The sequence below is a fragment of the Dipodomys merriami genome, unplaced genomic scaffold (genome assembly GCF_024711535.1).
Source record: "Dipodomys merriami isolate MVZ:Mamm:240054 unplaced genomic scaffold, mDipMer1.0.p SCAF_10, whole genome shotgun sequence".
NCBI lineage: Eukaryota > Metazoa > Chordata > Mammalia > Rodentia > Heteromyidae > Dipodomys > Dipodomys merriami.
In genome coordinates this window covers 21,906,383-21,932,483 of record NW_027202271.1, presented here as the reverse complement: position 1 = coordinate 21,932,483, position 26,101 = coordinate 21,906,383, and the positions used below count along the sequence as shown (strand labels likewise).

General features: G+C 47.9%; 4 protein-coding genes across 4 annotated transcripts in view; 2 read left to right on the top strand and 2 right to left on the bottom strand.

The window, feature by feature from the left end:
* Tsfm (Ts translation elongation factor, mitochondrial) overlaps window positions 1-19,221 on the bottom strand; it is a 57,186-nt gene extending 37,965 nt beyond the window's left edge. Inside the window, exon 1 of the mRNA XM_069987641.1 lies at window positions 19,189-19,221. Coding sequence (XP_069843742.1) covers window positions 19,189-19,206 — 18 coding nt within the window. The 5' untranslated portion in view covers window positions 19,207-19,221. The remainder of the gene's footprint in view (window positions 1-19,188) is intronic.
* Window positions 1,731-12,983, bottom strand: Eef1akmt3 (EEF1A lysine methyltransferase 3). Its single transcript, XM_069987671.1, has 3 exons — window positions 12,746-12,983; window positions 12,500-12,611; window positions 1,731-4,557 (listed from the first exon to the last, which is right to left on the bottom strand). Exons 1-3 carry the CDS (start codon window positions 12,914-12,916, stop codon window positions 4,166-4,168), a joined length of 675 nt encoding a protein of 224 aa, XP_069843772.1. The 5' UTR covers window positions 12,917-12,983; the 3' UTR covers window positions 1,731-4,165.
* Mettl1 (methyltransferase 1, tRNA methylguanosine) lies at window positions 13,097-17,016 on the top strand. The gene is made up of 6 exons (XM_069987670.1): window positions 13,097-13,617; window positions 14,499-14,662; window positions 15,777-15,961; window positions 16,050-16,163; window positions 16,308-16,409; window positions 16,510-17,016. Exons 1-6 carry the CDS (start codon window positions 13,529-13,531, stop codon window positions 16,663-16,665), a joined length of 810 nt encoding a protein of 269 aa, XP_069843771.1. The 5' UTR covers window positions 13,097-13,528; the 3' UTR covers window positions 16,666-17,016.
* Cyp27b1 (cytochrome P450 family 27 subfamily B member 1) lies at window positions 18,416-24,003 on the top strand. Its single transcript, XM_069987689.1, has 9 exons — window positions 18,416-18,624; window positions 19,245-19,435; window positions 19,991-20,193; window positions 20,273-20,473; window positions 20,565-20,737; window positions 20,940-21,112; window positions 21,290-21,368; window positions 21,796-21,993; window positions 22,306-24,003. The coding sequence occupies exons 1-9, from the start codon at window positions 18,430-18,432 to the stop codon at window positions 22,417-22,419; spliced, it is 1,527 nt and encodes a 508-aa protein (XP_069843790.1). The 5' UTR covers window positions 18,416-18,429; the 3' UTR covers window positions 22,420-24,003.
* The last annotated feature ends 2,098 nt before the right edge of the window (window positions 24,004-26,101 follow it).

Below are 26,101 nucleotides of genomic sequence, written 5' to 3'. Positions count from 1 at the left end.
GAGGGATGCAGTCTCGCCTCCCCGATTTGTTTTTGCTTTTGTTTTTGGGTTTTGGGGGGTTTTTTGTTGTTGTTGTTTTTCGGTTGGTGGTGGGGCTTGAACTCTGGGGCCGGGCGCTGTCCCTCAGCTCTTCAGCTCAAGGCCAGCGCTCTAGCCGGGCGCTGGTGGCTCACGCCTGTAATCCTAGCTACTCAGGAGGCTGAGATCTGAGGATCGCGGTTCAAAGCCAGCCCGGGCAGGAGAGACCGTGAGACTCCTATCTCCAATAAACCACCAGAAAACCGGAAGTGGTGCTGTAGCTCAAGTGGTAGAGCGCTCGCCTTGAGCTGAAGAGATGAGGGACAGCGCCCAGGCCCAGAGTTCAAGCCCCACGACCGACAAAAAAAAAAAAAAAAAAAAAGGCCAGCGCTCTACCACTTGAGCCACAGCTCCATTCCAGCTTTTTCTGCCTATGTGGTACTGAGGAATTGAACCCAGGGCCCTATGCATGCAAGGCAAACACTCTTCCACTGAGCCACCTTCCCGGCACCGCCCCCCCCCCCCCCCCCCGCATTTGTTTTATTAGATTTATTTTATTCAAATGATTTCTGCCCTCAGGCCGAGAGTTCAAGCCCCATAACCAAAAAAAAAAAAAAAAAAGATTTCTGCTGTAATCCTTGTTAGCTGATACTCAGGAAGCTGAGATCTGAGGATCCCAGTTCGTTGCCAGCCCAAGCTGAGAACCTCTATCTCTAACAAAAAGGGAGAAACGTGGGGTTGGGAGGGAAAAACTTGGAAAGCAAAGGAAGGGGTGACATTGTCCAAAAAAGGAATGCACTCTTTATCTGATTTATGTAACTGTAACCCCTCTGCACATCACCTTTATAATAATAATTTTTATTTATTATTTATTTTGTCTATCATGGGGCCTGAACTCTGGGGCTGGGCACTGTCCCTCAGCTCTTCAGCTCAAGGCTAGCACTCTACCACTAGAGTCACAGTATCACTTCTAGCTTTTTCTGATTATGTGGTGCTGAGGAATTGAACCCAAGGCCTCATGCATGCAAGGCAAGCACTCTACCACTGAGCCACCTTCCCAGCCCCTAATAATTTTTTAACCCAGAAACAGAGGTGTGGCTCAAGCAATAGTATGCCAGCCTTAAGCAAAAAAAGCTAAGCAAAATGTGAGGTGAGTTTGTGCCTTCCACTACAAACACACACACACACACACACACACACACACACACACACACACACACACACACACACACAATACATTTCACTCTAATCACAGCTACTTGGGAGATAGTGGAGAGTTTAAGGCCAGTTCTAGTGAGACCCTGTCTCAGAAGCAAATTACAAAAGGACTGGCCAGGCACCAGTGGCTCATGCCTGTTGTCCTAGCTACTGAGGAGGCGAGATCTGAGAATCATGGTTTGAAGCCAACCTGGGCAGGAAAGGCTGTGAGACTCATCTCCAATTAACTACCAGAAAATCAGAAGTGGAACTGTGGCTCAAAGCACTAGCTTTGAGGAAAAAGAGCTCAGGGATAGCACCCAGACTCTGTGTTCAAGTCCAAGGACTAGCCAAAAAAAAAAAAAAAAAAAAAAATGAGGTGGGGGGCGGCTAGAGGCCTAGCTCAAGTGTTAAATGCCTACTTAGCAATCTAGAGGCCCTAGGTTTATCTCTAGTACTGCTATATTTTACAAGGAAATGACTTCCACCAGATAAAATAAGAAGAATACAAGAAATGTGTGGCTGATACTTTGTTTCTTTATTCCCAATGTTCTTTCATATTCACTATTCATTTATGACTCACACAAACTGTGAGGTAGATAGTTGGATTCAGGTTTACCTAGAGAGGCAGAGGTAGAATCCCTTCAATAAACCAAATAAATATTTGTCAGATTAAAATAATCCTGTAGAACATGGGTGTCAAGAACTGTGCTGGCTTCAGGGGACTCAATAAGCCACAGCCCTGTCCTCCAAGATAAATCTATCAGGGAAAAGACAAGGACCAGAAAAGATACAAAACAAGGCAAGTTCCTGTAAGATGAAAAAAACCGAAAGATCCCAAGGGGATAAAAATCATACCAAACACAAGGCTCAGGAACCTCTGCCCCCAAACCACCCTGAGAAAATAATCAAAGGTTTGGTGTAGATTCAGGAAAAAAAAAAAAAGAGAGATCTTTTGTAGAGGCCCAATATGTACAGGAAAGGAATAGGAAATTAGAAAGGTCATCTGGGTGGCAGGGGGATAAACTGGAAACAGAGCAAAGGAGTTTGTTTTTCTCTAGTCAGTGGAAGCTAGTGAGAGCTGATTTTGATAGACTGCAAGAGTTCACAAAGCAACTAGGAAATTAAGAGAATGTGGCACACCGTCCAGGAGATGACTACAGAGCTGCTGCAATGGGAAACAATAAGAATGGAAGGCAAGGGCTGGGAATGTGGCTTAGTGGTAGAGTGCTTGCCTAGCATGCATGAAGCCCTGGGTTCAATTCCTAGTACCACATACACAGAAAAGGCTGGAAATGGCACTGTGGCTCAAGTGGTAGAGTGCTAGCCTTGAGCAAAAGAAGCTCGGGGACAGTGCCCAGGCCCTGAGTTCAAGCCCCATGACTGACAAAAAAGAATTGAAGGCAAAAGGAATTAGGAAAGAAAGACTGATAGAGCTTGGAAAGAAAAACCAGGTGAGAAGAACCTAGTACTCAGTCCAATGTTCTTCACTGCATGCTGTTTTATGAAAGAGAGAGAGGAGAGAGAGAGAGAGAGAGAGAGAGAGAGAAAGAAAGGAAGGAAGGAAGGAAGGAAGGAAGGAAGGAAGGAAGGGGAAGGAAGGAAGGAAGGAAGGAAGGACGGGAAGGAAGGAAAAGAGGGAGGGAGGAAGTAGGTACTGTCCAAAAGGCAGCTTTTCTGTCAGTTCCAGGTTCAGGGCTGGGAGGACATATGGCATAATCCTGCCATACTTTTCTCTCTCCTACTCTCCTAGAAAGAAACAGGTGGTGTGAGGCTTCTTTCTCAGCACCCAGGACTGGGGTGGTAGGGGGCCTGCGGGGCAGGAGGCAAGGGAACTGTATTCTTTGGATGCAGAAAAGATCATTAAAAAAAAAAAAATTAAGCTGAAGCTGGGCATTGATGGCTATGCCTGTAATCCTAGCTACTCAGGAGGCTGAGATCGCGGTTCAAAGCCAGCCCAGGCAGGAAAGTCCATGAAACTCTTATCTCCAATAAACCACCAGAAAACTGAAAGTGGCGCTGTGGCTCAAGTGGTAGAGCGCTAGCTTTGAGCTGAAGAGCTGTGGGACAGCACCCAGCCCCAGAGTTCAAGCCCCACAACCAAAAAAAAAAAAAGGCCAGGCACCAGTGGCTCACACCTGTAGTCTTAGCTACTCAGAAAGTTGAGATCTGAGAATTGTGGTTCAAAGCCAGCCCAGGCAGGAAAGTCTGTGAGCCTCTTATCTCCAATTAACCACCAGAATACCAGAAATGGTGCTGTGGTTCAAGTGGCAGAGCACTTGCCTTGAGCTGAAGAACTCAGGGATAGTGCCCAGGCCTAGAGTTCAGGTCTTACACACACAAAAAAATTCTTTAGAACTTTTTTTAAAAGTCCATTGTGTTGGGGCTGGGAAGGTGGCTCAGTGGTAGAGCGCTTGCCTTGCATGCCTGAGGCCCTGGGTTCAATTCCTCAGCACCACATAAGCAAAAAGAAAAAAGCCGGAAGTGGCGCTGTGGCTCAAGTGGTAGAGCGCTAGCTAGCCTTGAGCTGAAGAGCTGAGGGACAGCGCCCAGGCCCAGAGTTCAGGCCCCATGACTGGACCCAAAAAGAAAAAAGAAAAACGTCCATTGTGTTATAAAAAGGCAACAGTAAAATTAGAAGTCATCATTGATAGTCTCTGCACCTACTCTCACACCCATTTACCTCCCTCACACACATACACACCCCTAAAAATCCATCTTCTCTGAAAACTAGAGCTGGAAATTCCCTCTGTGCTCTAATATGAGTGTTTTTAGATAGTCTATGATTCTTAGTAAGTAGGCACCTCTATGGGAGAAACAAGGAAAAAAGAGAAAGAGATAGAGAGAGGGGAAACCCATGAAGATCCTTCGTTTTGGTCCCTGTGTTTATGGCTCTGGAGATAGGCAGCGACTTCCTTGGGACAAGGGGTTGAGAATAACAGGAGTGACTTCAAGCAGGCCTTGTTTCCCTATGGCGGGCCCTGTAGATGTTGACATTCTCATTCTCATCCCTCTGGGCCAGCTCCAGTTGGAAGTGCTGGGGCAGGAGGTGCTGGAAGAAGCTCTCTGTCCCATGTTCCTCCCTCATTTTGGAGGCCAGATAGATGGTACCATGGGGCCCGCACAGATGCCGGAGGGTCCTCAGCAGCAGTGGGAAGGTGGGTTCCAGGTACACGATATCTGATCCCAGCACCAGATCATAATTTCCAGGAAAGACATGCTGGTCAATCCCCCAGGACAAAGCGCAGACCTGGGCCTGGACTCCAGCTGGCACATTAGCGTGAACGTTGCTTTGGATCTGCTCTAGTGCCAGAGGCAGGTCAGTGATGGTTACATCCCCCCCTGAGGGAGAACAAGGAGGAGAAATGCAAGTCAGAGGGATCCAGCAAGGACTCCTGGCCCCTACCTGAAAGATCCTGAGACCTCTAAGCCTAGAGGACAATGTCTTCCTGGCCTGAAGTGCGCAGTTGGACTTTTTGTTGCCCTAACCTCCATCTCACCCACTGCATGCTCATTACTCTACATTCTACCACATCAACATTCTCTCTGAGCTAATCTTCAACCTCTCTGCCCAACACACAATCATCAGATGTCAGCAGAACCCTGAGCAGGACTATACTGGAGATGGGCCCTGTACCCACCCCCACTGACACAAAACCACCTTGGGGGCCTGGAAGGCTTCCCAAGAGACATGTCCTCAGCTGAGCCTAGAGGACATGTAGGAGTTAGTCAGGTGGGGTTTTCGAAGCACAGACTCCTGAGTACAGAGGCCTAGCAGGACGTATATTCTAGGGAAGACTGTATCTTAGAGGATGTGGAAATAGGGAGAAGAATTTCCAGGCATGAGACAGGATTATGATATTCTAAGGAGATTCATTTTGGATAAGGAGGCAACAGGTCAGAAGAATAGAAGTGAGGGTGAAGATCAGATTAGGGACTTGGAATGTGGCTTAGTGGTAGTGTGCTTGCCTAACATGCATGAAGCCCTGGGTTCGATTCCTCAGTACCACATTAGCAGAAAAAGCCAGAAGTGATGCTGTGGCTCAAGCAGTAGAGTGCTAGCCTTGAGCACAAGAAGCTAAGGGACAGTGCCTAGGCCCTGAGTTCAAGCCCCAGGAATTGGGGGGGGGGAGATCAGATTAGCATTTCATTCAAACAAAAAATATATATATATATTGAGCACCTAGGATCCAGGATACACTAGTAGGCAAAGCAAAATCTCCAGCTTTCCTTGAATTTCAGACTAGAGGTAGCATAATAGTGATGAGTATTACAGAAAGAGAAGATAGATGTACCAAGAATTCATTTGTTTTTATCATATGCCTGTATGTCAGACCAAGCAGACAAAAACCATACATTTTCCCCCAGGAGTTTGCAGGAAGTTGCTAAGATCCAGGTGTGGTAGCATGTACCTGTAATACAGCACTGAGGAGGCAGAGGCATGAGGAGGATCTCAAATTTGAGGGCAAGTTAGACTATACAGCTTGAACTTGTCTTCAAACAAAAAACCAAAACAAAACCAAGAGCAGCAGCTGGGTGCCAGTGGCTCACACCTGTAATCCTAGCCACTAAGGAGGCTGAGATCTGAAGATCACAATTTTAAGGCCAGCCCTAGGAGGAAAGTCCATGAGACTTTTTTTTTTTTTTGTCGGTCATGGGGCTTGAACTCTGGGCCTGGGCGCTGTCCCTCAGCTCTTCAGCTCAAGGCAAGCGCTCTACCACTTGAGCTACAGCGCCACTTCCAGTTTTCTGGTGGTTTATTGGAGATAGGAGTCTCACGGTCTCTCCTGCCCGGGCTGGCTTTGAACCGCGATCCTCAGATCTCAGCCTCCTGAGTAGCTAGGATTACAGGCGTGAGCCACCAGCGCCCGGCTCCATGAGACTCTTATCACCAATAAAACACCAGAAGTCTTGAGCTGAAGAGCAGGAGGACAGTGCTCAGGTCCAGAGTTCAAGCCCCATGACCAACAACAACAAAAAAAAAAAAAACCAAGAGTGGCAAGAAACAGACAACAACAAAATAAGCTAAAACATATTGTATATCAAATGGCAGTGTTCACCACAGTGAAGCATGAAGGGCAGGTAGGGAACTTTTTTTGGTAGTGGTACTAGGGATTGAACACAGGGCCTCAAGCTTTCCAGGCAGATGCACTACTATGTGAGCCACACCCCAGCCCTTCTGCTGTTGGTTTCTTTTTGCTTAAGGCTGGTGCTCTACCACCTGAGCCATACCTCCACTTCCAGCAAAGGTAGTTAATTAGAGATAAGCGTCTCATGGACTTTGCTGCTCAGGCTGGCTTCAAACCTCAATCCTAAAATCTCAGCTTCTGAATAATTAGGATTACAGGCAGGACCCATTGGCACCCAGCTAGGAATGTAATTTGAAATTGGGTGATTGGGGAAAGCCTCACAGAGCAAAGACCAGGAACAACTGAGCAAACCATGTGGATCTCTAAGGCTAAAGTCTATCAAATGAAAGAACAGCAAACACAAGCATCTTTTTTTTTTTTTTTTGTCGGTTGTGGGGCTTGAACTCTGGGCCTGGGCGCTGTCCCTCAGCTCTTCAGCTCAAGGCAAGCCCTCTACCACTTGAGCTACAGCGCCACTTCCGGTTTTCTGGTGGTTTATTGGAGATAGGAGTCTCACGGTCTCTCCTGCCCAGGCTGGCTTTGAACCGCGATCCTCAGATCTCAGCCTCCTGAGTAGCTAGGATTACAGGCGTGAGCCACCAGCGCCCGGCTAAACACAAGCATCTTAAGACAAGACTACACCTGACAGGTGTAAGGAACAGTGAAAAGCCAGTGGCTGGTGCAGAGTGAGTTGTAGGGGAATAACAGAAATGGAATCATAATCAGGAGACTGAGAAATTAGGCTTTTAGTCTTTGTGATACAGGAAACTATAGAAGAATTTTAAATGAAAAAAATTGCACAAATTGATTTATGCTTTAAGAGAACCATTTTTGATTGCTGGGATTTGAAAACACTGAAGAAGAACAAGATTAGAAACAAGGAGACTAGTTAAGTGGTGGCTGTAATGATCCAGGTGAGATATAATGCATGTTGGTGTGGATCAAGGTAGTAGCACTGACCAGTAAGTGGTCAGATCCTGAATTTATTTTGAAGGGAGAATTAACATGATCCAACAGATTAAATATTAAAGTGGGGGAGAAGGGAGAAGAAGGGGGAGAAGGAGGGAAAAGAAGAGCGGGAGATAGATACTCAGGATGTTTTCCTAACCAACTGGAAGACCAAAGTGTCATTCATTTAAAAGAGGAGAGCCTGTTTGGGAAGGTGATCCTGATTTCATTTCTGGACACATTAAGTTTAAGAGGTCTATCAGACAATCACATGACGATACTGAGTAGGCAGTGGGTCGTGCAAACAAGCCTGGAAATAGAAGTGGGAGAACCATCGTAATCAGCATAAAAAGGACGTTCAAAGCCAAAAAGTGAGGGGGCTATTCAGCAGGAAGTGTATACAGAAAGAAAAGGAGGGTCAGAGGGCTACTCCCAAATGCTGGGGCACCCAAATCTTCAGTGGTAAAGATGAAAGGGAAGTAACAAAAGAGAATGGAAAAGTGTGCCAGTGAGAAAGACACAAACCAGAAGTGTGTTGGCCCAGAAAGCAAAGGACATTTCAAGGAGAAGGGAGTATTGCTGTCAGTGGGCTGGTAATTAGCTCCCCGTTAACAACACATGAAGCTCACAATCTAGACATGGCAGACAGTAATGTTTTGAGTTTTAAAGAACAGAAGCTGAGCACCTGTGGCTCATGCCTGTAATTCTAGCTACTCAGAAGGCCAAGAGCTGGGGATTGTGGTTAGAAGCCAACCAAAGCAGGAAAGTCCATGAAACTCTTATCTCCAATTAACCACTGAAAAAGCTGGAAGTATGTCTGTGGCTCAAGGGTAGAGCACCAGCTTTGATCAAAACAACAACAACAACTAAGAGACAGAACCCAGCCCTGAGTTCAAACCCTAGTACTGAGACATGAGTGCATGTATGTACATACATGCGTGCACGTGCCTGTGCACACGTACCCACACACAAAACAAGAACAGAGAAATATCTAGACAACTGGGAAAAGATGTGCGATCACAGAAATTTTTTCCTGAGCTAAGAGGGATTGCAGCATAGCTCTGTGTGTGTGTGTGTGTGTGCACTGCACGTGCGTGTGCACACACACATGTGCGCATGGGGGTGGGGGGGAGGCAGCACGGTGGGGGGGGCGCGTGGAGATGAGACAGACAGAAAGGCAGACTGCAACCTAGAAAGAAAGAAAAATGAATAATGCAGGAGAGAGGGAGGGAGTTGATTGAAGAGTGTCTTTGAGCAGGTGGGAATGTTTAGGATCTTGTGACAAGTGAAGACCTTGTCCTTAGCTATGTCCAATCATGATAGCAAAACAGAAGGTAGTACATGCAAACACAGACACAGCTAGGGGAGCAGAAGTTGTGATAGGAACATATGGACATTTTCTGAGAAAACAGGTGCAAGCAGAACATAGGAAATAAAACCATCAGCTGATAATGACAACAGCAGAGAAAGTATTCATGGATTTGAAAAACTGAAGGTGTGGGGAGTATAGTTCAATGGTACAGCACTTGCTTAGCAAGTGTAAGACCTTGAGTTCAAAACCACTAGTACTGAAAAGGGAAAAAAAAAAAAAAAAAAAAAAGGAAAGCCAGGCACCAGTGGCTCATGCCTATAATCCTAGCTACTCAGGAGGCTGAGGATCGAGGTTCAAAGCCAGCCCAGGCAGGAAAGTCCGTGAGACTCTTATCTCCAATAAACCACTAGAAAACCGGAAGTGGCACTGTGGCTCAAGCGGTAGAGCATTCGCAGGGACTGCGCCCAAGCCCAGAGTTCAAGCCCCACAACCAACAAAAAAAAAAAAGGAAGTAAGAACCACGTTTAAGGCCAGAATACCAAATGTACCGGTACACACCTATAACTCTTTCACACAAGAGGTGAAAGTAAGGAGGATCACAGACTAGGCCAGCCCTGAGAAGAAAGCACAAGATCCTACCTGAAACATAAATTAAAGTAAAAAAGGACTAGGGGTATGGCTCAGGCGGTAAAAAGTTAAACTAATGATTATGAGGCTCTAAGTTCAAGTCCCAGTACTGCCAAAAACTAAAGAAATAGATGTTTAGGAGACTGGAAGAGTAAGAGGAGTAAAACAGGCTAATTAGACCTGAGTTCAGTGATAACAAGTTTAAAATAAGACCAGCCAAGAACTGGTGGCTATGCTTGTAATCCTAGCTGCTCAGGAAGCTGAGATGAGGCTCATGGTTCAAAGTCAACCAGAGAAGGAAAGTCCATGAGACTCTTATCTCCAATTAACCACCAGAAAACCAGAAGTAGAGCTTGTGGCTAAAAGTGGTAGAGTGCTGGCCTTGAGCAGAAAATCTCAGAAACAGCTCCTAGAGTCTGAGTTCAAGCCCCACGACCATCAAAAAGAAAAAGAAAAAAGAAAGACCTGGGAATGTGTCAAAGGTGACATCCAGGGTTTCCATTGGATGGATGGTGGTTTGATTCATCAAACCTGAGGGATAAACAGGTTTGGTGGGAGAATATCTTAGATCTAGTTTGGGCATGTTAAATTTCCCCATAGAGAGACATGAAGGCTCTTATGAAAACCCAGACAAGAAATGGTAATACCCTAAACTAGACATGATCGGAACTGGAATAGATAACTAGAATGTTAAGAACATGTTAATACAAGAGCAGGCCAATTTCTGGGATGTGAAGGGAGAGAACAGATACCTGACTTGGCAAGTAAGCAGGGGGCCAAAGAAGAAAAATCTAGTCTGGGAGCAAGTGAAGGTGGATGTTTCCATCCATACACATGCCTTTTATCCCCTTTTATTTATTTATTCATTTTTGAGGGGCCAATACTGAGCTTGAGCTACTCAGAGCCTCGCAGTTGTCCCTTAGCTTTATTGTTGGCACTCTAATACTTGAGCTACATCTCCACTTCTGGCTTTTGGGTAGTTAATTGGAGATAAAAGTGTTTTCTGCCCAGGCTGGCTTTGAACCTCAATCCTCAGATCTCATCCTCCTGAATAATTAGAGTAGCTTCTCCCCTTTTAATATAACTGATTCTAATCCACTTGCCCTTGGTGGTACTCCTTTCTTTCTTTATATGCCTTCAGTGTTCACACTACGTTGTTCATCTCCTTGCCTATCAGAGCTTTCCCTTGAAGAATTTCCAAGGAGTTAAAGCAGAGCATATCCACTAGTTCTACATATACCTCACCAGAGCGCTGGACCATAACATTTTCTTCTAATTTCCCCACCCAACTATATGCTTAGGGAGAGGAAATCTTTATTTACTGTCAAATCCCAAACACCCAGGGCAATTCTAGGTACATAGGGAATACATGTAGATTGAATGAGCAAAAGAATGAAGGCTTGCCTCTGGAAAGGCTTCTCTTCATGTCTCCTCATTCTGTTTCCATGAACAAAAACCTACTCATTTACAAGATTTCACACACTCTGTATGTGTGTGTGCATGCTATTGTATGTGCCTGTCCTAGCCCTTGGCCTGGGCACTGTCCCTGAGTTATTTTTGCTCAAGGCTAGTGCTCTTCTACTTGAGCTACAGCTGCACTTTTTACTTTTTGGTAGTTTATTGGAGATAAGAGTCTTACTGAGTTTCCTGCCCAAGGTGGCTTCAAACCTCGACTCTCAGATCTCAGCCTTTTGAGTAGCTAGGATTACATGTGTGAGCCACCATGAGTGTTTTTAGTGTGGTGTTTTGTCTGCCCTTGATTATAAATTAAGAAACTTTTTCGTTTCTCGCTCTTTATAAGATCAAAGCACAAAGCTGGATGCTGATGTCCCAAGCCTGTAATCCTAGCTACTCAGGAGGCTGAGATTTTAAGATTGCCATTTGAAGTCAGCCCCCCCACAGGAAAGTCCATGAAGATGCTAATCTCCAGTTAACTACCAAAAAGCCAAAAATGGAGCTGTGACTCAAGTAATAGAGTGTTAGCCTTGTGTACAAAAAGCTCAGGGACATCACCCAGGCCCTGAGTTGAAGACCCATGACTGGTACGTGCGTGCGCGCGCACGCATGCATGCACACACACACACACACACACACACACACACACACACACACACACACACAAAACACAATTTTCCTTTCTTTTTTTACAGTGCTTAATTCCTACCTTCACTCCCCAAGAAACATACCCTAGTCCCCAAAACTCACAATCTTGTGTCCCCTAACAATAAAGACCTAAAAGTTCTAACTGGGTATGGTGGTTCACATCTGTAATTCCCCCACTCCATAGTCCTAGGTAGGAAGATTTCAAGTTAAGGCTGGCCTAAACTACATAAGCATAACCAACCAACTAAAAGCAATAATTAAAAAAATAAATAAGGGGCTGGGAAGGTGGCTCAGTGGTAGAGTGCTTGCCTTGCATGCCTGAGGCCCTGGGCTGGATTCCTCAGTACCACATAAGAAAAAAGAACAAAGCCGGAAGTGGCTCTGTGGCTCAAGTAGAGCGCTAGCCTTGAGCTGAAAAGCTGAGGGACAGCGCCCAGGCCCAGAGTTCAGGCCCCACTACTGGACCCCAAAAAAAAAAATTAAATAAATAAATAAATAAATAACCACTAGCCAGAGACCAGTGGCTTACACCTGTAATCCTAGCTACTCAGGAGGCTGAGAACTAAGAATTGCAGTTCAACGCCAGCTTGGACAGGAAAGTCCATGAGGCTCTTATCTCCAATAAACCACCAGAAAACCAGAAGTGGTGCTGTGCCTCAAGTGGTAGAGGGCTCTCCTTGAGCTGAAGAGCTGAGGGGCAGCGCCCAGGCCCAGAGTTCAAGCCCCACGACTGACCAAAAAAACCCACTGAGGAACCTAACTTATAACAAAATTATAAATTTTCATGATGTTTAATGCTTCCATAGGATGCTCCACAGGATATCCCCATATATGCATTTGGACAGAAGACTATGTCCAAACTAAAGAAAAAATTTTAGTGACGGCATTCTCCATGAAAACCCAGAGAGCAAAAAAGAGTTTCCAGAAACAAGGCCTGTCAGTTGTTTATTTCCTGACCCCAAATTAGCCACCCACCCTGGGTGCTTTGAGAACCAATCAGCACTGAATGAATGCCATACAGAAGATGGGGGGTGGGGTGTTGTTTGTTAAAAGTAGGGGACAGGGATGGGCCCAAAGCAATCTCCTCTCTCAGTAATCCACGTAGTGACAATGTCGCCACGCCCACAACCTCCACCCCTCCTTGCCACGAAGCCAGCTCACGCACCCTGCAGCGCCGCCAAGATTCCCACGATGCCCGTCCCCGCGCCCAGTTCGATCACCTTTTTGCCCCGAAAATCCACATTTTGACTCTCAAAGTAGTTGCACAGACTCAGAGCCTATGGGGGTGGGGAATAAAAATCAATATATAAATAAATAGCTAAGTACTGGCGGAGACGTCATCCATATGGAAGTAGCTGGATTCGAACTCTGGCCCTCCCAGGGACCCTCACTCGAGCAGCCCATTCCTCACCGCATCCCACACGCGTGCCGCCACCCCCAGGCGGGACCCAAAGTTCTGCGTGATGCTCAGCTCGTGGCCACAGAAGCAAAAGCGGCTCCTCTCCGAGTAAAAGTCGGCGAAGAGCCCGACCTCCCGAGGGAACACCGACTCGAATTCGGGACCCAGGCAGGAGTTTGCCATCCAGCCGAGAGTTATCGGGCAGCTGCCCACGGGCAGCGTTTGGATCCCGAGGTGTCGGTGGCGGGGTACGAAGCTGGTGCTGCGGGCCGTCCAGGCTAACCCGAGGCACCGGGCCCCGCCCCCTCCCCTCCCCTCCCCGCTTGCCCTCCTTCCTCCAGTCTGGACTTCCTGGAGGAGGACGAGGAGCTACCCACCTGCCGGGCCCTGGACACGTCGGCCCTCACAGGCTAGACCTGGCAGACTTGGGCCGTAGACCAGGGCGAGAGTAAGGACGCTGGATTGCACGCCAGGTCCCTCTCACCTGTGGGGTGCACAAATGTTTGCGTGCAACTACAGCATGGTGACCTAGATCAGAGCAGAAGAAGAAAGCCAAGAGGCTGGGAGCCTGGGTCAGGCAATGCCAGCCGGGTTTTTTTAAGAAGGAAAAACAGAAACCAGAGATGCGGGAGGTTCCCGCGCCCGCTCTCTCCCCATCGCGGGCCTCAGCGCCCAGCGAAGCCTTGGGGCTTTAAGGGGCGTGGCTTTCTCCTAGCGTGTGTCGACGTCATCATCGTGCGCCGCCGGCCCAATCTCCACGTGGGTTCGGTGAGAACTCGGAAGAATTCCAGCGTCATGGCGGGAGCGGAGGCCCTGCAGCCTCAGAAGCGCTACTACCGGCAACGCGCCCATTCCAATCCCATGGCGGACCATACCCTGCACTAGTGAGCGAGCGGGGCAGGGGGACGGGGAAGGAGGAGACGGGATCTTCCCAGCTTAGGGAGAGGACCGTGCTGGGGCGGGAGGCAGGACTTGGGCGGGGAGGCTCGGCTGGGTGACGTCAGCTGGGGGGGGTCGGGTCCGGGAGTTGGCCAGCTGGAAGGGGGCGGGGCAGGGGCGTGGTGTTTAGCCGAAAAGTCAGAGTTAGGGGTCCCTTGTCCGAGAATAGGGAATTTTTTCCCCCTGAAACTTGAGTGAAGAAACAGGTTGTCGTCTCCATCTTTCGATTTGGTTTGCTAAGCTTAACAAAAAGACAAACATAAACCAGGCGCCGGTGGCTCTCCACTGTAATCCTAGTTACTTAAGCGCTTCGAAGCGCTTCGAAAGGCTGTGAGACTCTTTATCTCCAGTTAACCCTCCAAAACAGCTGGAACTGGAGCACTAACCTTGAGCAAAAAAATCTCAGGGAGAGTGCCCAGTCCCTAAGTTCAAGCCTTCCCATCCCTTACTTCATCCTCTACCGACAGAACATCCTTTAAAAATAAACAATAAAAAATAAAAAGATTGTAGTGCCTTAGGCACACACAGACTTTGGAAGAAGGGAAACCTGTACTCCAGAAAGAACTACCTGGCCAGGGTCACATAAATGTATTAATGGAGACTGGCAAGTCATCAGTCATGAGCCATATGATGTGCCTGTGAATCATACTGGAAGTTAGGGGTTTTTCCAAAATGTCTCCTAGAGGTGGGCCCCAGGACCCACTGTTGCAGAATTTGTGAGAAACTTTGCTTCCATCTGCTCCCCACACTCATCCACCAAGCAGCAGCACTTCTGAAATTATATGACCAATGTGCCTTCTCACATTCTTTGTCTTCTTTCCAATAGCCCTGTGAAGCCAGAGGAGATGGACTGGTCTGAGCTATACCCAGAGTTCTTTGCTCCACTCACTCAAAATCAGAGCCACGACGACCCAAAGGATAAGAAAGAAAAGAGAACTGAGGCCCAAGTGGAGTTTGCAGACATAGGCTGTGGCTATGGTGGCCTGTTAGGTAACACTGGCTCTTTTTCTAGAGTAACAAGAAGCATAGGTTCTGCCACCTCAGCAGGTTTGGTGGGGGCCATTGTGACCTTCTCCTTCTTTCCAGACACTGGTGACATCAGTGTGGAGAGCCTGCAGCTACCCTCTACCATGGATCTATGACCTTTGCTCTAAAGAAGGGAGGAGGCTGCCTCAAATGCCTCTTAGAACCTGGGCTATCCTGTCTGGCTCTAGTCCCATCATGAGCCATTTTTCTTGTCCTGTGCTGGGTCAGTGAATCGGTCAGCACAAGCGTCAGAGATTAGTCCCTGTGGCCAGTGAACCTGAACTGTCTTGGGGATTCCACCATCTCCCCTCCCTCACCAGAACACATTCTTTCTGACCCACACTCCTGTTTTGGGGTCCCTTTTGTACTGTGTATGTTGTCCCAAGTCTGAATGACAGGTCACTTCCCTCGCTTTAGACTTTTCCGTACAGATAACAGCATGACAGGAAGAACATGTTGGTAAGGGGTAGGGTGGGGGAGACAACCAATCTTGGTTTAAATTCCAGCTCTTATTTTTATGATCTTGAGCATTTCTGACTACCGATTTCCTCTTCTTTACCACAGAGTGTTATAAGGATTAAATAAGACCATTATGAAATCACTGTGAGAACTCTAAAGCAATCACAAATTGTACACATAAATCTTAGCTATTCCACGTTAGTTCTGGGGCAGTTTTTTTTGTTTTTTGTTTTTGTCTGTCCTGGGGCTTGAACTCTGGGCTTGGGCACTGTCCCTATGCTCTTTAGCTCAAGGTGAGTGCTCTATCGCTTGAGCCACAGCGCCACTTCTGGTTTTCTAGTGGTTTATTGGAGATAAGAGTCTCAGGTACTTTCCTGCCCGAACTGGCTTTGAACCGTGATCCTCAGATCTCAGCCACCTCAGTAGCTAGGATTACAGGCGTGAGCCACCAGCGCCCGGCTGGGGGCAGTTTTTGTATTTTGCCTCCTTTCCAGCAGAGAATTTTTTGTATAGATATCTGATTTTGGTAGTTGCAAATTGAGGCTTTCTTTCCTGTATTGACCCTTTGCACCTCATGCAAGTCTGAGATTAATGATCACATTTATATTTCTGTGTCCAGTGGAACTGTCACCACTGTTCCCAGACACCCTGATTCTAGGTCTTGAAATTCGCGTGAAGGTCTCAGACTATGTACAGGACCGAATTCGTGCTCTACGTGCAGCTCCTGGAGGTGGCTTCCAGAACATTGCCTGTCTCCGTAGTAATGCCATGAAACACCTTCCTAATTTCTTCCGCAAGGGCCAGGTAGGGAGTGGCCCTGATTGGAAAGGCTGGTAGGTGGAAGATGGAGTTCGAACACTCACAACTCTCTTGGTGCATGTCTTTCTCACAGCTGACAAAGATGTTCTTCCTCTTCCCTGACCCACACTTCAAGCGGACAAAGCACAAGTGGCGAATCATCAGTCCCACACTGCTGGCAGAATATGCCTACGTGCTGAGAGTTGGGGTGAGCCTGGGAGGAGGATAAGCTTACCCCAGGGGCTCTTCTCAACTAATAATCATGGGTAAATTTAGGCACTTGCACCCTCACTCCATCTCCTTGCTGCTCAGTTGTATATGAAGCCCTTCTAGGATCATTTTGCTTATACAGGGGCTGGTATATACCATAACCGATGTGCTAGAGCTCCACCACTGGATGTGCACCCATTTTGAGGGGCACCCCCTGTTTGAGCGTGTGCCTCTGGAGGAATTGGTAAGTAGGAGGGATAAGGGTCCTTTCCATAGTTGTCCTATATTCTTTGAGCCTAATATGAAAGATGGGCAAAGACATATTGGACCCTTCCTTCTTCCAGAGTGAAGACCCCATTGTGGGACATCTAGGCACTTCAACTGAGGAAGGAAAGAAAGTTCTGCGCAATGGAGGAAAGAATTTCCCAGCCATCTTCCGAAGAATACAGGATCCTATTCTACAGGCAGTGACCCCCAATCCCACCCTGCCTAATCACTGACTGTTTACCCTGCCTTAGGTGGCCCATTTTCCAGGGATTGGAAAAAAAGGTCAAGCCCCACCCCACTCTCCAGGCCTTCCCAAATGACACTATAGCTAGAAGGCTGTATCTCTCTAAAAAGTTAGGGTGCTACCTGGTTCACACCTGCCCTATCTCCTCTTACCTTCTTGTCTCCTCACTGCCAGCACAAAGCAAAAGAAGCTTAACAAGAAGGCCAAAGGACTTTGGATCAGAGAGAATCTTTGGAAGAGTGTGAGGTCATGCTCTCCCTTAGAACTCCCTTCACGTGTGGGGTTTCTCCTCAGCTGGCTTGAGGAATGCAGTGCCCCACCATCTAAACTGTCTGCTTGGCTCAAATCATTGCCTACTTGTGTTTACTTTGCAGTCCTGGGGATAATGTGTATTCACACACGTGCTCATGCTGTTATTTCTCAGAAAAGACTGGGGTGTGTGTCACATGCCTCCTCCCATCCTCTCTTGCCTAAGACTTAACCTGGGCAATTTGTGCTCCCTTTATTGTTGCTGGCTCTGGAGAGTCCTTGGAAAATGAGAGGATAGAAGCCCTCTCCTTTTCCACGTTGACCTTTGATTCCAAAACCTCACAGTTTGACTGGTCTAGAGTCTGATAAGAGTCTGACAAGAGTAGGGAGAGGGGCTGGGAAGGTGGCTCAGTGGTAGAGTGCTTGCCTTGCATGCATGAGGCCCTGGGTTCAATTCCTCAGCACCACATAATCAGAAAAAGCTGGCAGTAGAGCTGTGGCTCAAATGGTAGAGGGCTAGCCTTGAGCTGAAGAGCTGAGGGACAGCACCCAGGCCCAGAGTTCAGGTCCCATGACCAACAACAACAAAAGAGTAGGGAGAGGAGTGAGTGGTATGAAGCAGAGAGCTAAACTGGAGAATTCTGAAGCTGAAAGTAAAAAAAGGCAACTGCCCAAAAAGCCACCCAGAGGTAACTGAGTCAGCTAGAGATTGAGAACATGCACTTAGTCCTTGTTCCATCTGGTGATCTGGAAAGAATCTCCAAAGCTCCCTACTTTTTGTTATTTTGCTTCTGTTCCTCAAGACCCAAATCCTACTGCTGGAAGGAGGGGGCTTGTGGACCTAAATAATACCCTTTCCCAAGAAACAGAGGCAAAAGTACCTGGAGTCAGTTTTAACCCATTAACCTACATACCACCTGCCCTGTATGTGTTAGGTGGAGGAAGAATGTGGCTAATATAGGAAAACTCACATGCAAAGAAAGTACAATTCAGTGAGCCCAAAAACCCTATTATGGGACGTCTAGGCACTTCAACAGAGGAAAGAATTTCCTCATTTCCCAGGAAGGTTAGTCATGCCTCTACCTATTTCCGTTGCTGGAGGAGTTGTAGGATGGAGAGTTCCTGAGGATGATCCTGAAGGGGCTTGATTCCCTTGGAAGTAGGAGACAACTGACTCCTGTAGTCTATTCTACATAGCTTTTCCCAGGAAGAAACAGATCTTTAGGCTGCTGAACTAAGGTGCAAGCCAGAAGAAACTTAAGACCCCCCCTCCATGAAGGTCATTGTAATATGAGTCCCCAAAGAGTCATGGAGTCAGCCCTTGCCCCGCCTACCATTTGTGGGTGCTGATCACCAGCACGGATCACTTGGAAAAGGATTGGCTGAGGAGCTTGGGAAGGGGGCGTCATCACCTCTTGGATCAAGGATTAAATAAGGGTTCTAGCAAGTTGGCAAGATGCTCTGGGAAACTGCTCTCTCCTGGGCTCCCTGAACCCTACCTGCCATGACACAATCGCTCAAGCTCACCTCCAGAGTGTTTCATCGAATCCAGTGGCCTCCTGTGCTGGGCACCTCTCTGGGTTCTCGAGGCTCCGACTCAGCACCTGGGAGTTTGGGAGACATCCCAGGGCCCTCCACACCTAGCTTCCTGGCTGAACTTTTCTGCAAAAGGGGGCTGTCCAAGCTACATGAGCTACAGGTAGGAAGAGATGTTCCAGCTCCTGGGACTGAGAGCTGGAGAAACTGCCTTTGATGTCAGAAATGACAGACTAGTGCCAAATGAGTGAATGTAGGAAAATCAGTGAGAATGGATGCCCATGGATTCTAGAAAAGGCATGTTGGGGGTAGGGGAGATGGCCCAACTGGTGCCTGGTCTCAGCAAATGGTTATACTCTGCCCTTCCACCCTCTCCTCTGGAGACCTTGATGGTCCAGGACAAGTGCACTGGAAGTAGCCCACGATTACCCATTGCACTTTTGGCTGAAAGCTATGTGCTATTTTTCACTTATTAAGAACTTGTCCTTAGTTGGACAGTCCAAGTGGGGAACCTTTAAGGACTCCTCTGCTCAGCCCAGATGACTAACGAGAAGTCCTGAATGTAGCTTTCTGCAAAGCTGCAGCCTTCTGCCTATCCCACACAGAACTTTCATGTGCTGGGAGAAAGAGGAATTGGCAGCCTCAGCCTCGGGACCATACATTAGAAAAGCACCTGGAAAGCAAGCCCCTCCCAAACCTAGCCAATCCCCTTGGCATTTCCACTAACCATGCTGGGAGTCCCCATCCAGGGTACCCAAGTGTCCGCTCTGTGGATCCTCCCAGGTGCAGGGCGCGGCGCGCTTTGGCCCAGTGTGGCTGGCCAGCTTCGGGACGCTGCGCACCGTGTATGTGGCTGACCCTGTCCTCATCGAGCAGCTGCTGCGACAGGAGGGGCCCTGGCCAGAGCGCTGCGGCTTCTCATCCTGGACGGAGCACCGTCGCCGCCACCACCGGGCTTGTGGACTGCTCACCGCGTGAGTCCTCTCTGCCCCCAAAGTTCCTAGTCGGCTCCACGGCTCTCTTCTACTGGAAATCGAGACGCCATCTATCTCGTGGCTTTGCAGGGAAGTTGATAGCTTCTCTCGGCATCTCCGGGATGTCTACTCTTTTCCATCCTAACTCAGGTTGAGTCCCCCTACTCACCTCATTCTCCGCTGAGACCAGAACCCTGGGAACTCTAGGGGACCGGAGGAATGGATGTGGCTAGGGTACTAGAATCCAGATAGACTGTAAGCTTCTGTGACGGAGGTTACTGGGAACCTAGTCGCTCCCTTCCGCCTTTCTGCTCACCTCGCCCCCACCCCCGCAGGAAATAAGTAGGGAAGAAGGAAGATGGGCACAGGCAGGGGCAGGTTTCTGTACCCAGAGAGGGCAGATCCAATACTTCTAGGCACCCCAGCTAAGAGTAAGTCCCGTCTAACACACACACACACACACACACACACACACACACACACACACACACACACACACACACTCATACCCTCCCTCCCTCCCTCCCTGATGCGCCCTCTCTGCACCTCCCACAGGGAAGGCGAAGAATGGCAAAGGCTCCGCAGTCTCCTGGCCCCACTCCTCCTCCGTCCTCAAGCGGCTGCTGGTTACGCAGGGATCCTAGGTAACGTGGTCCGTGACCTTGTAGGACGATTAAGGCGACAGCGAGGACGTGGCACCGGTCCACCCGCCTTGGTGCGGGACGTGGCGGGAGAGTTTTACAAGTTTGGACTAGAAGGTGAGTACCAAGACAGGGACTGGCCACGGACGCAGCAGCCCGCCTCTCCCCGTGTCTGACAGCGCCCTCTCCCGGCCAGGCATAGCCGCCGTGCTGCTGGGTTCGCGCCTTGGCTGTCTGGAGGATGAAGTACCCTCAGACACTGAGGCCTTCATCCGCGCAGTGGGCTCGGTGTTCGTGTCCACGCTATTGACCATGGCCATGCCCAGCTGGCTGCATCACCTAGTGCCTGGACCCTGGGCCCGCCTCTGCAGAGACTGGGACCAGATGTTTGCCTTTGGTAAGGCACAGAAGTGGAGTGAGAAGGAAGGGGGCCGGTTGTAGGAAGCTGCTTGAGGGGTAGTGAGACTTCATTGTCTCTTCTGATGCAGCCCAGCGGCACGTGGAGAGGCGAGAGGCTGAGGTAGCCATGAAGAGTCAGGGAAAGCCTGAGGAAGACACGATGTCCGGGTCTCATCTGACACATTTCCTTTTCCGGGAGAAATTGCCAGCCCAGTCCATCGTGGGGAATGTGACAGAGCTGCTGCTGGCTGGAGTGGACACCGTAAGGTTCTCCTCTGTGCTGTGAACCTCACAGAGTGCAGGCTTCTCAGCCTCTGGGGCCATTTTCATGCTTCGGGGAACCCACTGTGGTCATGAACACCAGTTTGATCTAGCACCTGCTTGGCCCCAGACTGCCCCATGTTCTGCCTTCTCTACTAGGTCCCCATACCTACCCCCTTAGCTGCTGTTACTCATCCTCACAGGTGTCCAACACGCTCTCCTGGGCTCTATATGAGCTCTCCCGACACCCTGAAGTCCAGTCCGCGCTCTCCTCTGAGATCACAGCTGCCCTGGGCCCAAGCTTCTGTGCTCACCCGCAAGCCACTGCTCTGTCCAAGCTACCTCTGTTGAAGGCTGTGGTCAAGGAAGTGCTAAGGTGAGGGGAAGTAAAGGAGGAGCTAGAGAAAAGGTTGGGAAGTAAAGAGATGGAAGTGAGGAGCAGGGAGAGAGAAAAATTGTACTTCTGGCCAAACAGGGATTTGGAAGGTGATAAGGAGGAGGCCATCTGCTCCAACCTCACCTTGCTGTCTCTGTCTCTTGCTTTGCAACCTAGATTGTACCCTGTGGTACCTGGAAATTCCCGTGTCCCAGACAAAGATATTCATTTGGGCGGTTATGTTATCCCCAAAAATGTGAGTAAAGCTTATGAGCCCCTATTGCTGAGCCATCTCCATCTTGGGCCCCAGCCCTGTTCTCAAACACTCCCCAAAGCCCTTCCAATCCTCCTTGACCCAAATGCTTGGTTCTAAATGTAACTGGACAGCGGAGAAATGATTCTAAAAGCAACCCCAGAAAATTTGGCTGTAATCAAAACCAGAACCTGCCTTTGTCCTAATCCAAAGGTTCTCTTCGTCAAATCCATCCAGCTTTCTGGGGCCCAAACCAATAAGCTTGTGTTTTTTTGTCTTGTTTTGTTCTCAAGACAGGGGCTTGCAATGTATCCCAGATTTGCCTTAAATTCACTGTCTTCCTGCCTCCATCTCCAAGTGTTGGGATTGTAGGCATGCACCACCTATGCCTGGCTATTAAACTGACAACTATGTATTCCTCCTTCACCAGACGCTGGTATCTTTATGTCATTATGCCACTTCAAGAGACCCTGCTCAGTTTCCAGAGCCAAATGCTTTCCGTCCAGCTCGCTGGATGGGAGAGGGCCCAACCCCCCACCCATTTGCATCTCTTCCCTTTGGCTTTGGCAAGCGAAGCTGCATGGGGAGGCGGCTGGCAGAGCTTGAGCTGCAAATGGCTTTGGCCCAGGTGAGTGATCTAGACCTTACAACTCAGACCAGAAGACTCAAGCCCTCTAAATCTGTATGTTCCTGTCCTCTAACAAGCATAGGAACATACCCAATCCTTGGAAATATGATAATCCCATTCTAGATCTAGAGTGTAAAGCAAGAGAATTTGGATTTTTTCTCTTCCATAATCATTACCCTCACTAACCAAGAAGTTTCCTATTGTACATGGGTACTACCCACAACATATGCTACTCTAACTGTAAAAAATGCTCTTTATCAGTCAATCTCACCATCATAGAGTCCCATAGTAATAACCTTCTTCCTTTTCCAGATCTTGACACATTTTGAGGTGCTGCCTGAGCCAGGTGCTCCCCCAGTCAGACCTATGACACGGACCGTCCTGGTACCTGAGAGAAGCATCAATCTACAGTTTGTGGACAGATAGTCCTGCGGAAGGAGGCTGTCATAATCACATCGCATATCAGGGCTTTGCAAGACCATTAGATATACCTTCCCCTGAGACCTGTCTGTCTAAGAAAACTGGATAGAAAGATTATAGCAAAGCAAAGGAAGCAGACCTGACCCATGTGGGAAGTATGCACTTGGCCTGACTTACAGATTGCGAGAGAACCATGCTCCCTCCACCTGCTCAGTACTTCTGTCATCCTTCAAGGATCCAACTCAGATTTGAATGCATCCTTCAAGGGCCAACTCAAATGCTAATAATGCTGGCTGGCCTGAGCAATGATTCTGTCATGGCTGCTGTGATGCTAGCTAAGCATTTATCATGGTATGACCTAGGTAATTGTGCAGCTGGTCTGCTCCTAGTTGGTTCTGCCTTGTAAGTATGTAAGCTCTTCGAGAGGAAAGATACGACCTATTTTATCTCCTCCCCCCCCCCCCAGACAACATGTCACTATGAAGCCCTGCCTGGCCTTGAACTCTTGATCCTCCTGCCTCACCTCTTAAGTACTGATAGTTCTACAGGCATGTAACACTATACTTGAGCCAGTTGGAACTTTTCATTCCATTAGAACTTTATGTCTGAGATTATCATATACATTCTCAGATGACTGTGTGGCAGAGGGAATAGGCAGCTTATTGTGCTCATCCTCCCCTCTTCTTCATTTTGCTCCAAGGTGAATCTGCCTGGCTTAGGAGTGTGTGTGTGTGTGTGTGTGTGTGTGTGTGTGTGTGTGTGTGTGTGTGTGTGTGTGTGTGTGTGTATGTGTGTGTGTGTATGTTTGCACATGTGTTCATGAACTAGTACTAGGACTTGAACTCAGAGCCTTGCCCTCTTGTTTAGCTTTTTGGCTCACAGCTAGATCTACTACAGCCATTCTACCACTTCCAGCTTTCTGGTGGTTAATTGGAGATAAGAATCTTGCTCATTTATTTGCCTGGCCTGGCTTTGATCTATGCCTAGCCTCAAGACTTAGCTTCCTGAGTAGCTAAGATTATAGGCATGAACCACTGGTGCTAGCTTCTTTTCTCTGGCTTATTATTTTTTTTTTTTTAAAACTTACTGGCTCTTTGACCATGAGCATACTTTTTTGTTTATTTGGTTTTTTTTGGGGGGGGGGGGATCCGGTCATGGGGCCTGAACTCTGGGCCTAGGCACTGACCTCAGCTCTTCAGCTCAAGGCTAGCACTCTACCACTTGAGCCACAGCGCCACTTCCAGCTTTTTTCTTTTTGCTTATGTGGTGCTGAAGAATCGAACCCAGGGCCTCATGCATGCAAGGCAAGCGCTCTACCATTGAGCCATCTTCCCAGCCCTTTATTTGGTTTTTTTTTTTTTTTTGAGACAAGAGTTTCCATATGTCGGTCTGGCTGGTCTTAAACTTGCTATTTAACCCAAGTTGGCCTCAGACTGGTGATCCTACTGCCTTAGCCTTTTAAGTGCACAAGTGTGTGCCACCAGTGCCCAACTTCCAGCCACTCTTATGTAGACTTGCCCCACCATTTGCTTCCTATTTGGGGGGTTGTCCCTGCCCTGACCTCTGTCTTTTTTATATTAAAATTTTAGAATATTCATAAAATATGACATTAAAAAATAAATATTTCTTTCTTGACTTTTGTCTCATTTTTCTCCTGCTTTCATCAGGAGCCTTACCCCATCCCATCTCCCAGTCTCCCAGTTTGACTTCTCAGATCCTGGCTAACTCCCATAATAATGGGAGGTCTGGATGCCAGAGAGTGTGGTTTGTGACAAACCCAGACTTGTTTCTGTCTATAGCAGGAACAACCAAGTCTCTCCTGGTTTCCTGAGAGATTAAGAGGGTGGTGGTGAAAAGTGAACAGGTTCACTAAGTTATAAAGTGAGTTGGGAATGCAGGTATTTGTCCAGCTGGGCAGTGGTGCCTGACTCTTTGGTAAGATACATGCTTTGGGAATTTGAACTTCCAGGTCTAGAGGCCACTGTGCCCTCTCCAGAAAATTTACAGGGATATGGGCAGGGAAGCGGAATAGGACAGGATGAAAACAGAGTATGAGGGTAGCCAGAAGCCCTAGAGCTTCAAGGCAGGAAATGGGGTAGACAGAAGGACCTTCTGTCTCCCTGAGTCAGCAATCTCTGCCCCTGACCTAAGGATGGACACAGTACTCTCCTTATGATTTGTACAGATTAACTCATCTTCCATTCAAATAAATCTCTCAGCACTACACAGCTCCTTGTGCATTCCAGATTATCATCTCCATGTCAAGACTTGCTTCTTTCCCCTACCCCAATTCCAATTAGCTGGGTGTAGATATTTCATTTCACACTTCCTCCTCCATACCACCTTTGCCCTGTCCTAGACATGACTCCCTGACCACTAAAATTCTATTAACCATCAGGCTCTTTGTGGGAGAGCAAATCAAGTGGCAGAATGCCAGCCCTGGCAAAAATAAATAAATAAATAAATAAAAACTGCTGGACACTGGTGGCTAATGCCTATACTAGCTACTCAGGAGACTGAGATCTGAGGATCACTGTTCAAAGCCATCCTGGACAGTAAAGTCCATGAGACTCATATCTCCAGTTAACCACCAGAAAACTAGAAGTGGTGCTGTGGCTCAATGTGTTAGAGGACTAGCCTTGAGCAAAAGAGCCCCAAGGACAGTACCCATACCAGGAGTTCAAGCCCCATGACTAGAAAAACAAAAACAAGCTTGCAGAGCAATAGAGGCACACACCTATAATCCTAGCTATTTAGGAAGTTGAGATCTGAAGATTGTAGTTCGAAGCCAGCCAGGAAAGCCTATGAGACTCTTTTCTCCAATTAACCACCCAAAAGCTGGAAATACAGTTGTGGCTCAGGTGGTAGAGTGCTAGCCTTGAGCAAAAAAGCTAATGGACAGCACCAAAGTCCTAAGTTCAAGTACTAGTACTGTCACATACATTAAAAATAAAAAAAAGCTACACATAACCTCCTATCCAGCACCATGGACAGAAGGGCAAGGCATGTGCAAAGCCAAGGGCTTTGTGTATTTACTGCCCTTATTCACAATCCCTTGTCTACTGAACAGTCTTCACCTCTACTCCACTGCCATCATGCTCACCTTGAATCTACATGGGCTTTTAGCAGCTTTGAACTTTAAGGGAAAATAAAACTCAGCTTTCTGCTAGACCCATTCCCTTGGTATCAGTAAGATTCTATGCACCCACACTTCCCAAAAGGCAAACAGAAGTGCCCACATGAGGAGGGTAATGGTGCCATGGTCCCTTTCCCAGACAAGGATGCCTTTAAGTCAGATAAAGGGAGTTGGCTAGCCCCAACTCCCTATCCCAAGCCCTCCTCTGGTGCCAAAGGAAAAGGTAAAGTACTGTCTCACTGGCTTGGCTCCAGAATAAGTATGTCTATGTTCTTGAATATGTCTAAGCTACCATGAGAAACCATAGGTTACAGTCCAGACTTGGTATAGAAACTCCACGTATTTATCTATCTGACTTCTGCCTGCCAGTGTAGGTTATTCATAGTCACTTTGATTTGCTGTCTCCCCTATGTCTTCCCAGGTGGGGAGTATAGAGGACTATGTCTCTGTGGAAGGAGTTTCCCACTAGGAAAATACAGGGCTGTGCTTCAGTCCTTTCTCCACACTGATACCCTCAGATCCAGAAGTGATACTGCCTCTACATTTTAAGGT

Coding starts and splice junctions, on each gene's coding strand:
- Eef1akmt3 (XM_069987671.1), bottom strand. CDS start 12,916: ATGGCAAACTCCTGCCTGGGTCCCGAATTCGAGTCGGTGTTCCCTCGG. Junction 12,612..12,745: donor CGGCACGCGTGTGGGATGCG/GTGAGGAATGGG, acceptor CCACCCCCATAG/GCTCTGAGTCTGTGCAACTA. Junction 4,558..12,499: donor AATCTTGGCGGCGCTGCAGG/GTGCGTGAGCTG, acceptor GTTCTCCCTCAG/GGGGGGATGTAACCATCACT.
- Mettl1 (XM_069987670.1), top strand. CDS start 13,529: ATGGCGGGAGCGGAGGCCCTGCAGCCTCAGAAGCGCTACTACCGGCAA. Junction 13,618..14,498: donor GCGGACCATACCCTGCACTA/GTGAGCGAGCGG, acceptor TCTTTCCAATAG/CCCTGTGAAGCCAGAGGAGA. Junction 15,962..16,049: donor ATTTCTTCCGCAAGGGCCAG/GTAGGGAGTGGC, acceptor TCTTTCTCACAG/CTGACAAAGATGTTCTTCCT.
- Cyp27b1 (XM_069987689.1), top strand. CDS start 18,430: ATGACACAATCGCTCAAGCTCACCTCCAGAGTGTTTCATCGAATCCAG. Junction 20,738..20,939: donor TGCTGGCTGGAGTGGACACC/GTAAGGTTCTCC, acceptor TCATCCTCACAG/GTGTCCAACACGCTCTCCTG. Junction 21,113..21,289: donor GTGGTCAAGGAAGTGCTAAG/GTGAGGGGAAGT, acceptor TTTGCAACCTAG/ATTGTACCCTGTGGTACCTG.